The sequence below is a fragment of the Marmota flaviventris genome, chromosome 6 (genome assembly GCF_047511675.1).
Source record: "Marmota flaviventris isolate mMarFla1 chromosome 6, mMarFla1.hap1, whole genome shotgun sequence".
In the NCBI taxonomy this organism is placed as follows: Eukaryota; Metazoa; Chordata; class Mammalia; order Rodentia; family Sciuridae; genus Marmota; species Marmota flaviventris.
In genome coordinates, this window is record NC_092503.1 from 30,315,518 (window position 1) to 30,327,914 (window position 12,397).

Below are 12,397 nucleotides of genomic sequence, written 5' to 3' on the forward strand. Positions count from 1 at the left end.
AAGTCCATAGGGATGAAAGGTGAAGTCAGAAACAAGAAGGTTAGACAGGTGTTCAGGGAGGGCTAGAATTTGGATCAAGAAAATCTGAGCTAACTCCTCTACTAGAAGAAAATGAAGGATTTCTCCCCTCTTTTCCCTCCTGTTACAGCATAAGGTCTTAAGGGACCCTTAGCTCCAACTAATCTGTGTCAAATGCCCATGTCAGAAAGGGACATGGGTAGGGTATATGTCTGTGGCATAGATTATTTACTTTATTTGACACAAGGCTAGGTCCCCTTTGGAAAGCTTGCTTTGAATTATTCAGTCTACCCAGAGTTAGAGCCTCAATTTTGCAAAGCTCCAGATAGGATTACCTAGGCACTAAGCTCACTAAGAGAAAAGAGATTCCACCAAGGATACAAATTAGTAAAGGTCTTTGGGGGTGAAAAGGAGTGGGGGGAAAAGGTGAGGTGAAAGGGTGGGAGATAAGGATTTTTTTAAAAACTTCCCATCAATGAAAACAATAACTATGTTGTTTTTGTTATAGTCACCTTCCGTGTCTTCAAGGTGACCCTATATAGACTCACTTGGAGAATATAATCAAGAAAAAAGAAATTTTTGATTCAGTTTATTTATTTATTTATTTTACTGTAAAACAGCACATTTACGACGAGGAGAACGTGATCTTGATGTGAGCAGCTAATTGTTCAGTGAGACGCACAGCTGACTGCTCGGTTCTGGTGCTGGAAGTGCTAGAGGTGCTGGCCAATGGGACCCCTCCCTGGCTTATAGCTTCTTCTTCTGGGCTGGCATTATGCAGCTGGTCCTTTTACAAACACTGGCTTTCTGACACATGGCGCCTTAGCCAGCAGGGGGCCAAGGCTGGGCAGCTCCAAAGTCCTTCTTCCACAGAATCAAATGTGCTTGCATTCACAGTTATTTATTAATAAACAAATATTTACTGTGCCACTATGAAGACAGCACAGTGATTAAAACACGAGTTCCAGAGACTGACTGTCAGGGTTCAATGCTACCTCTGTCACGTAGGAGCTCCGTGATCTTGGCAAGTCATTAACCCCTCAAAGCCTCAGTTTCTTCTTCTATGAAAGAGGAATAATAAATACTTACTAATTATTCAGGGTTAGTGAGGATCAAATGACAATGTTATTGGATGTTTGTAAAGTCAGCTCCCTGTAAGAACTTGCTCAGACTTTACTAGGCACACTCGGTGGCTGGGATATGAGAGGAAGATGAGTTAATTTTCTCGCTTCTGTTCTTTCTAATCCTATTAAGCGGATCCCTAATGCTCTTTGTCACTCACAGAAAATTAAAAAAAAAAAAAGTGCTCTGATTATTTTGGTGCCAAGAAGAGTCTTTCTTCCAGAAATTCAAATGTCTAGTCTGGTATAATAAACACATTTGGAAGTTCTATTGAATTTAGGGCTTCCCTCCACCCAGCTCACCCAGGGCCAGGAGGTTCAAGTGGAAGAAGGGAGAGTGGCAGGTATCCCTTGTCCTTTTAGCTCCATTTCCTACCCACTCCTTAGCTATGACTCTAGACTTCTCCCAGGTCCAGGGGAAAGGAGGGCATAGGAAAGGACACCATACGGTAGCAACTGCAGCTGGTATCTAGCCTTGAGGCTCCTGAGCTGGGTGGCTGTTCAGAGTCAGCCCTTGGTTGCCCCAGGCACTGCCCCTTCCTTTGTGTGTCGAAAGCCTGTGTCCTAGACCAGTATTTCATGTTCCGGAGGCCCATTGTCTGCTGTCTCCCTTGGCTGAAGGTGAAGAGAAGGCATGTTCCTTTTCTGGGCTGTCCTGTCCTGCTGTCACAGGTATTGGCCCTGGCACAGAGAGATCAATGAGCCAGCCCTCCATCACAATGGGTTTTCCCTAATTTTGCTGTCTCGTCACTTTTTCTTTCTCCAGTGCCCTGGCTGGTGCTCAGCGAGATCTTCCCTGGTGGGATCAGAGGACGAGCCATGGCTTTAACCTCTAGCATGAACTGGGGCATCAATCTCCTCATCTCTCTGACGTTTTTGACTGTAACTGGTAAGAACTCTTTGTTTTCCTCTGATGATTTGTATCCTCTTAAGACAAACATTAGGGATGGACATCCTTGTAAAAAAATTATTGTGGAAAATTTCAAACACACTCAGAGGTAAAGAATGACAATGAACCTTCTGTACCTATTACCTATCTTAAAGCTGTTCTCAGTCTTAATTCATTTATGACCCCGCCTGATCTTCCTCCTACCAAATTTAGTTGTATCTTACACATAATGTCATTTTTGCCTGTAAAATTTCAGCAGGGACCTCTAAAAAAAAGATATTTAAAAAAATAGGACCACAGTATAATGGAAAATTTTAATAATCATCCTTAAGTATCAAATATCCTGTCTGTGTTCACATTTTAGTAATTGTCTTATAATTACTTTTTATACTTTGGCTGAATCACATTCAAATATATAACCTACAATGAAATGTATGAAACACAACTTTGTCAGTTTCATCTCCATTCCCCTCACCTTTCACCCCACCTTATATTTTTATGAAGAAATTGGATCATTTGTTTCATAGAATTTTAGAGAGTCTGGAATTTGTAGATTGTTCTTATATCACATGTCCATCTATTCTTTGTGTTTCCTGTACATTAATATTTAGATCTAGATGGGGACTTGAGGAGGTCTAGGTATTCTGGTTTGTTTGCAAACTCCCTGGTAGGTGACAGCGTTTGTCCTACCTTCAGGAGGAATGTCAGGAATGGTCTCCTACTTTGCCATGTTAAACTGCTGTGAGCCACTATTTTCTAAACCCACTATCTTTATTCTACCATTCCTTCTATGTTTTTATATGGAATACTTCTCTAGAGAAAAATTTCTTCTTAGTGATTTAGCTAACCTGAAGTGTGGATTATAGAAGACAGGCAAGATGAGTGCTTGGAACTTTATTTTTAGTTCCCAAAATAATGAGGTGGTGCCCCAACATCCTCTAAAATTGACCAGTGAGGCAGGTATCATCCCTGGTCTCCAACCATAAGTCCAGGCAGGACTAGGGCAGAAAGAGATCAACGGGTTTTTCTTATTTCACATATATTTAGGGGTCATTCTGGCTACAATAAATAAAAAAATCCAAATTAGAAAATTTTATTAAACAAATTACCCAGTTTCTTCAATTTGTATGTGTAGTCTGCATTCATATTTATGTGTATGTTTGTATAGTTTATTTTCAAAAGTGGATATTTACTTAATGTGCACACACATGTTTATATATGAACATATGTATACATAAATATATGCATACACACATATACATATGTGTATATATTTAGTATATTACTTTTGGAATTAGCTTTTGAAATTGCTAGGTAAGCATGATTTTGGTTTTCATATAAAATTGTCAAATCCTTATGTCCTACATTTTTAGAAATAGCCTAAGATTGAAGGAAACTACACTGCTGGTTATTAGCATTGGCCATACCTCTCCTGCTCAGATAACTCACATAAATATGTGCCCTTCACCTTCACTCACCCACACACATTCACACGTGCGCACACACACTTCATTCGCTGTTTGGTGTGAGGAAAGAAATATTTAAAAAAAGAGAGAGAATTGGAATGTCAAGGCATAAAAAAATGACACAAACCCTTGGGAAGGCTAGCTAATATATTGGATGAGCTAATGAAGATTTGAAGTTCTCCAAATGGGCTTTTTAGAACAAATGTTAGGAAAAATGATCCAAATTTTTAAAAGCCTGGAATGATCTAAAACTTTTAGATGATATTTAATGGGGGTACTTGAAGATTTCTACTTATTTTTGAAAGTCAATTTTCCAAGTATGGGTTAGAAAGACCTTAAAGATGTGAGGCTCTAGCTGGCAACAAGCCCTCAGATACCAACATTTTGATGAAATTTCATTTGAATCAATAAAAGCAGACTGTTCCAGATAGGAAAACATATTGTACAGTGGGCATGACCCAACTGCAGTATTGTGTTCAGCTCAAAGCATTCTGAAAAGGTTACTTAAAAATTGCAGTGTGTCCACCCAAGGAGGGCGACCTGGATAACCAAGGCAGGTCACCTATGCTCTGAGAAGAATGGAGGGGAGTTCAGGATGTTCAACTTGGACAAGAAAGTCTCAGGAAAGGGACAGAGTGCATTCAAATATTTGCATGGCTGTCATTAAAACGGGGTTGTGAACACATATTTATACATATACATATATGTATGTGCAAAGTGCACACATGTATACACATACACCTATATACATAAATATATGTACACATATACGTTCATGAATATACATTTAGTATATCACCTTTGGAATTTACTTTTGAGGGTCTTACTAATTAAGCATGATTTTGGTTTTAATGTAAAATGGTCAAATCATTCTATCTTATAAAGCAGAATGACTAAAGGGTAGATTCAGGTGACAAAGAACTTTTGAGCAGAGCGAGCTGGATCACCGTGCAGGGGGAAGCTTGGGAAAAGGTGAGCTCCTTGCTACTGAAAGTGCTCTAACAGAACTGAGGTCAAATTCAATGAGACAGCCTTTTGGGGTTTTCAATTCCATATTCAAGTTTACAATTCAGAGAAAGAGAGAGGACCAATTCTATAAGCACTTTATTAAGCAATAAGTCAGGCCGAGCCCTGTACCAGCAATGGCCAAAGGGACTGCTCTTCCTGCTCATCCCACCTCAGCAAAACTCACTCACATGTGATTACTATGCTTAGATCTTTCCACACTGCACTTACCAAATCAGCCTCAGTATACAACCTCTTCATTTTCCTGCCTGACCAACTGTGATTTGTGGCTGCAGCTGTTAAGAGCTATTTGCAAATCTTATCTACAGTTGGCCTGAGCTATGTATGTGCAGAAAGAGCCAACTACTTTCTCACTACTCCTTGTGACACGGAACTTCATGCTGCTGAGCCAGGAGCCAGCACAATGCAAGTGGCTAGCACAGTGCAAATGGGGAGGGGTGGCACACCTCATCACTTAATGTTCCTTGATATTGGCCAGTGACTACAAAGGGATTGTACCACTGGCTAGAAGTGGTCAAGGGAAAAACTAGACTGGCAAAGTGAAACCCATCAAAATCTTGAGGATCTTGCTTCTTGATGCATCTTAGCTCACTGGTGTCTTTCTTGGACCCAATATCACATGTTTTTCCCTCTGGACCTAGAAAGAAGTATTACAAAGTATACAACTGACTATTAAAAAGTGATCAAATATTGCATGAAGTAAGTTACTCATATCACAGTAAAATAGAATGCACCCAATCTAAGAAAAGTCCATCTGTATAAATGTGTCACTACAAATGTCCACCAAATAAAAACCAAACTGCTACAGTGTCAATTCCCAAGAGGGAAAACTATGGAGGGTGAGAAGAGAAATTTTATCTTCTGCATTGTATTTTTCTGTATGGCTTTAGGATTTGTTTTCACTATGACCATGCCCAGCAAGAAGATGGCAATTGAATTTAAATTGGGTTAGTCACAAGATTATTATTTACCAGAGAAAGCTGACATCATTAGTAAGAACATGTTTCCAGAGCTGACTACATTTTAAATTCATGAATCCTATTTCGCTGGATACTACTAGCATTTGTGAAAATACATATGGCTTTATATATGCTTTAAAAAGCATTTATAAAATGGGATCCAAGCAACACAAAACACATTTCTAATCAATTTCTTTTGTTCCTTATAGATCTTATTGGCCTGCCATGGGTGTGCTTTATATATACAATCATGAGTTTAGCATCTCTGGTTTTTGTTATTGTTTTTATACCTGAAACAAAGGGATGCTCTTTGGAACAAATATCAATGGAACTAGCAAAAGCGTAAGTATTTGTATGCATTGATCTTTGAACAATAAATAAATAGCTTTTAGTCAAACATGCAGCTTTTGCCAGGTATAGTGGCTCATGCCTGTATAATCCCAGCAACTTGGGATGCTGAGATAAGAGGATTGTAAGTTTAGAGCCAGCCACAATAATTTAGTGAGGCCCTAAGCAACTTAGGGAGACATTGTCTCAAAATAAAAAATAAAAAGGACTGGGGATGTGACTCAGTGGTAAAGCAACCCTGGGTTCAATCCCCAGTACCAAAACAGACAACAACAACAACAAATCCCCAAAACCCCAAATCCACAACTTTTATATACAGTTAAATAGTAATATCTGAAGTTCTTTCCAGATATTCCTTTGGTGTAAGACTGTCTCAGTGCATAATCTGGTTTCCCTGCCCTGTCATCAATGTGGGTGATTCAGTCAAGGAAGTGGAAAAAGCACTGCTTTCCAGCAAGTGAAGCTCTTTTTTGGGGGGAGGGTAACCAGGGATTGAATCCAGGGGTGCTTAACCACTGAGCCACATCCCCAGTCTTTTGTATTTTTTATTTTGAGACAGTGTCTTCCTAAGTTGCTTGGGGCTTTGCTTTTAAAGCTCTGTTCAGTAAGGAGCAGAGAACCTCAACCATCTCTCTAGCTTTTGGCAAAAAAAAAAAAAAAGGCATTCTTTGAGACCTGGGGTGGATGTTGGGATAACATGTCCACCCTGGGCCAGGACCATGGCTTCAGCCCTTCATCTGTTATCAGACTTAACAGATCTTTGATCCCTAAGCACTTATTAAGGCTGTCATTATCAGCCTTAATAAAACTTTTGGGCCTAAACATCCATAATTGTTCAAAATATGGCACATTCTAGGCAATTTTGAGACAGAACGAGTGTTTCTTATATGATATAAGCATTTAAAAAACGGGGTAAATGAATTTAAATAATTTAATTCAGTAGTGGGCCATGGAAAACTTTCTTTTAGTAACACAACTCAAAGCTCTTAACTGCCAAAATGGATGGCCTGGGGGAAGAGGTGACACATAGGAGTAGGAATGAAGGCCAACTTGTTTCTTTCCTTAGGATCAAATCATTACACATAGAAATGTAGGGATATTTATTATTGGGTATTAATATAACAGGAAAAATCACATTGTTGACTTGTGATTCTTTTATGAGTTGTGATTTTCATTTAAAAACGTTTAATACACTTAGAGGGAAATATGCTTACAGAAACTGTGGGCATACTGATCCTCTAGTTTTTATCTGAAGGAAGAATAAGCCTGATAGGTGAATTGATGGTGGGTATATATGTTGAGATTTTAAAAATATTTTACTTTAGTAAGCAGAAAAACTCTTCTTAATTTAAGCCATAAGGTAATTATCAAATGGTAGGGCTAAGTTTTGATACAGATGAGGTTATTTTTTTTAAAGTAAAATAAAAACAAAAATGATTCATTTACAGTGAGAAATACAGAAAGGCTATATATCCTCAGCCTGACCAGCACACTGCCTGGTTTTATGCAAGCTGAAGTCAAATAATTAGCATAGGCTCTGAACAAGATTATTAATTACAGATATTTGATTTGAATCATTACTGGCCTCAGACCTCAGTAACTCAATGCCTCCACCTGGAACTGGAAACCTTCCTGACAGATTCAGGCCATTTCCAGTACTGAGATACCAGGACACCAGTGACTTGCATATCCATTGGTCTCTGCCTTTGCTTTTCCTCCTTCCCTGTTCTGGTTTCACTTCAGTTACCTATTGCTACATAACAAATCATCCCACTATATTGCCTAACACAACAGCTGCTGTTTCCCATGACTCTTTGGCATGGCTGGGTGGTGCTGCCTGTTTCACTTGGATTCACTCATGGGCTATGTGGGTGAGATGGTCAGATGCACTGCAAGGCCCATGATCACATCTGGCTGCATTGAGTGGGTAGGTGGTGGTAGGTTCTGGTGGTCAGTAGGGAGCTTCAGTGCTCCTGCACATGGCTTCCCATCTTCTAGGAAGCAAATGTGGCTTTCTCTCATGCAACACTGCAAGGTGGTGGAGGCTGAAACTCCAAGGCCCTTTTGCATTCTGAAATTCATATATCTCATCTGTTTTCTGTTGCCATTAGAAGTAGTAGACCTTACTATTTTTTTTTTTTTTTTTAAGTACTGGGGACTGAATCCAGGGCCTTTGCATTTGCTAGGCAAATGCTCTACTACTGAGCCATATGCTCAGGCCCATACTTTATCTTTTGATGGAATGAAGGGCAAAGAATTTTTGACCACATCAAATCTACCACACCTACCTTATTTATTTATACATGCTGTGGGTTGAACTCAAGAATACTCCAGCTCTAAGCTACCCTCCCAGCCCTTATTACTTTTTTGAGACAAGGTCTCTCTAAGTTGCCCAAGCTTGCCTCATACTTGCAATCAAACTAAGTTTCCCAAATAGCTGGGATCACAGGATAGGCTACCATACAAAGTCTACTCCTCCTTTTTTTTTTTTTTTTTTTAACTCTCTCTTTTAGCTCCCATGAAACAATCTTCTTGCCTAAATTTCCTTCTCCTCTCTGTCTTTTATGTCCTTATTTCTCCTTCTATTTCCACGTTAGTACTATCTCTCAAGACTTACAGCTACATCCCTATGCTTTAAGAGTCAATTCAAATCCTCAGCCTAAAACCCTAAGTAACCCAAACCTGGGAAGAATTCCTTTTTCCCAGACTTTCAATATTTCCTAGTCACATTTTCTCCTATTTTGCCTTAGCTAGCACTCTTACAATTAAACCTCTTTAGGTTGATGAAGTTTTGGTTTCCATGAATGCTCTTTATCCATTATCTTTCTTACATAACCTCGATAGTATTTAGCGTCACACTGATTCCTAGCAGATGACTGAAAAATATTTGCAATCTACTGTGATAAGTTACTTATATTGAAGGAACTGGGACATCTCCCAAGATTCAAAGACTAAACTAGTATACAGTGTCAATCACTGATTTGAGACACAGAGGGGAAGAAAGAACAGGTTCGGGAGTCGGAATCTGGTGGGGGTTTAAGGGTAATGCTGAGCTCAGTTTGTACATATTACATTTGAGGTGACTATGGGACAGGAAGATGGAAGGGAAGGAATGCAAGCCCCATCAGGACCGGAGTTTTGGGGAAGTATCCACATAGGGGATAGAAAATGGCTGTTCAACATGTAGGTATTAGGTATGCAGGCAAGGTCAGAGTAAGGTACATTTTGTGGAGCCTAAGCTTTTGAGAGTCCTATTTAAGAAACTATTACAAGTTATGAAATGCAAAATTGGGTGTGACTGTGTGAGTCTTGGAAAAGGCTAGGAAGAGAGAGGCCTGGAGGCTCTCACTGGCCTCATCATCAGTCCATTTGATGCATATGCCCTCTCAAATTACCCATTTACTATCTTCAGAAGGCAAATTCCTTTAAAAACAGAGGTTCGTTAAAATTCTTGTTAAGGACTGGGGCTGTAGCTCAGTGGCAGAGCACTTGCCTAGTATGTATGAGGCACTGGGTTTGATCTTCAGCACCATATAAAAATTAAAAAAATAATCTTATTAACAGCACTAACTAAAAAATTGAGGCAGGGAGAAAGCAGTAACAAATTGCTACTTGAAAGAATTATTATGTTTATTCTATGAATTGAATGAAACTAAGGGTCTGTTACTATCACTCCCTATTTTATTTTACTCTTTAAAGAGTCAAATTAGAGCTGGGTGTCGTGGAGCATGCCTTTAATCCAAATAGCTCGGGAGGTTGAGGCAGGAGTTCAAAGCCAGCCTCAGCAAAAGTGAGGTGCTAAGCAACTCAGTGAGACCCTGTCTCTAAATAAAGTACAAAATGGGGCTGGGATGTGGCTCAGTGGTTGAGTGCCCCTGAGTTAAAACCCTGGTACCCCTTCCCCCCCAAAAATAGTCAAATTTGAAAGCAGGGAGCTGTGCACAACTGAAGATCAAGAGACTTTCAGATCTCTTTCATATAGGGTTGTCAAATGTATCATATTGCAAACCAAATGAAAATTTGAAGACAGAATTTAAGAAAATGCAATCTTTTCATCTAGTGGGCTTCCAGAATGAGACATTTCTTAAGAACATATGATTTGGATGTCTAAAACTCAACAAAGCTTATGAATTCAGAATCTAGGGTGGGGAAAGAACCTGTCTAAAGAAGGACATTTATGACTTGTGAAATGTTTCTGAAAGAATCATGTTTCTGTTACTTTTGAGTTGTGCAATTCCTCAAATGCAGGCTCCCTCAAAGAAAGCTGTAAATCATAAATTAAGAATGTACCAAAGCTGAAGGTATGGTGAACCTAAATGACACTTTGAGGTTTGGGCTGAAGGACAAAAATAGATAAGGACATTGGGGCAGAGAAATATGAAAGATAAGACAGAAACAATTCTGCACTTTCAGTTCTAGCCACAATAGAATACTAGGTGTGTACCATAGGGAAGCCCAGTACTGAGGGCACAAACAGAAAATAATTTACTTCTAGAAATCTTTGTTAACACCTATTTATGCAATACAAGAAAGCCCAGGGTTTTTCTTTGCTTGATGCAGTAGGTTAGCAAAAGAATTTAAAATAAAGATGAAAGCAGACTAAATTATGTAAACTGACCAAAGTATGTATGAAGCATATCTCAAACAAGCTTCCCTGGAGAGAAATGTCCAAGCGAATAAAATAAAATAATCACAAAAGTCATGGTATTGATGAGTTTTCAAACAGCTAAGGAAATGAGGGGCAAAGCCCATGGACCTTGCTAGTACAGAGAAGCTGCAGTGAACTTGAAGACTAAGGAAGCACACTCCTAAGCTAAGGAAGTCTTTAGGAATTTAGAAGTTAATAAAACAGTGAATCAACTTTTGAAATCTGTGATAAGTTGTCCTAAGGAGTAAGAAAGGAAACTATTTATAATATTAGATGAACTTCAATTTTGATACTACACTTTGCTTAATATTTTCCTCTCTCACATTTGGAGTTGGGTTCTTTTACTTCTATTTCTAAAAAGCTGAGAAAACAAATATTCTTCCAAGGATGTTAAGTTTCTTATAAAATAAACAGTGACTCAGCTGAGAGGTCAGAAAAGATTTCCCCAACAATATAATTTGAAAGGATTTTATTTTGAATATCTGCCCTGCCAGCTACAAACTCAGAATGGGACATTTGCCATGTTTGCTTTTTCAACTGTGATTTTATTCTGCTCCCCCAGCCCCCAATTTCAATGGGAATAAATAGAAAAAAACCCAAACAAGTTAATGTGTTATAAATATTTTAGTTCAAAAGCTTAAATTACATTTCACTTCTAACAGTCAATGTGATGTGGCCATTCTTTCATTCATTCATGAGACTATTTATTTTCAATATTGATTTAGCAGCTGTTATGTGCCAGGTACTGATTCTAGGTACTGAGACACTATCAGTCAGAAAAACTGCCACAAGAATGAAAATAGAGTAAGTCTAAGTGGTTAGGGGATCATTTGAATGATAATCCAAGAAGGTAGCCTGAGAGGTAACTTTTAAGATAAAATCTGGGTGATAATAAAAGACAGGAGGAAAGAGAATTCAGGCAGAGAACAGTAAGTGCAAAGGGTACTCAGAAACACGCTTGGCCTGTTCCAGGAATGGAAAGAAGTCTTGGAGGCTGTTGCCTTTAAATTAAGTTAAAATGCAGGTGGAGACCAGTTGAGTAGGGCTTGGCTGGCAGAGGAGTTTGGGCTTCATTCTAAATGCAATGGGAAGCTACTAAAGGGTTCTAAGTGGGACAGTGATAGGACCCAGTGGGCATGCTAAGGTACGTCCAAATGAGCATCTGCAGTCACCTAGCTGAGTGGAGAAGCACAGAAGCACAGTGCTAGACTTATTTTCGGTCATGGCCACTGACCTCAAGTGACCCTCAGTGCTGCCAACACATGCCCCTTGGTTATTCAGTCTGCCTCTGCCCTGGACAACTGCTCAATACCACCTTTCCCTGGAAACCTCTGGACCTCCTCAGTATCTAACCATGCTCTTGCTTTTCAGGTTACCAAGAAAGTGGACATAACCAGGAAGGAACTTCCACCACCTTCCACGTCAACCCATGCACCAGTATTTGCACCCACCCCTCAGGGTTCTAAGTATCAACTCCATCACTCTTAGAGGCCAACCCCATCATGCCCTCCCCTCTCACCTTCTCTAGCACATTCTCCAATCTGTTCTTTACATTCTTTCTGCCCACCCCTGAGTCATCATATTTTTTATAAGGTCTTCTGACTGCACCTTTCTTTCCAGCTTTTGTATTTATAGCAAAGTCCTTCTAAAGTTCTGTCATCATTCTTGTGTACCAACTCCAATGAGGATTTTATGACCTCCACTACCCTGAAATGGCTCTTTTTAACACCTTAAAGTCCTCTCAGTCTTATTCCTCCTCTTACACCATCTTCACGTCCATCCCATGGTTGGATTGAGAAAAGTCCGTCCTCCTTGCCAAAATATCAGCTTCACTGCCTTCAAGGACTCACTTTTTGGTTGGGTCCACACCAGTCCCTGACTCAGCTTCAGCTAGGGCCATCATCTCTCTCTCTCAGAGTTGG

General features: G+C 39.5%; 1 protein-coding gene across 2 annotated transcripts in view; it reads left to right on the top strand.

Moving 5' to 3' along the window:
• Window positions 1-12,397, top strand: part of Slc2a12 (solute carrier family 2 member 12) — a 51,407-nt gene that overhangs the window by 33,658 nt on the left and 5,352 nt on the right. For both annotated transcript variants that reach the window (XM_027938504.2, XM_071613009.1), the window contains 2 exons: window positions 1,906-2,028; window positions 5,689-5,821. In XM_027938504.2, coding sequence (XP_027794305.2) covers window positions 1,906-2,028; window positions 5,689-5,821 — 256 coding nt within the window. The remainder of the gene's footprint in view (window positions 1-1,905; window positions 2,029-5,688; window positions 5,822-12,397) is intronic.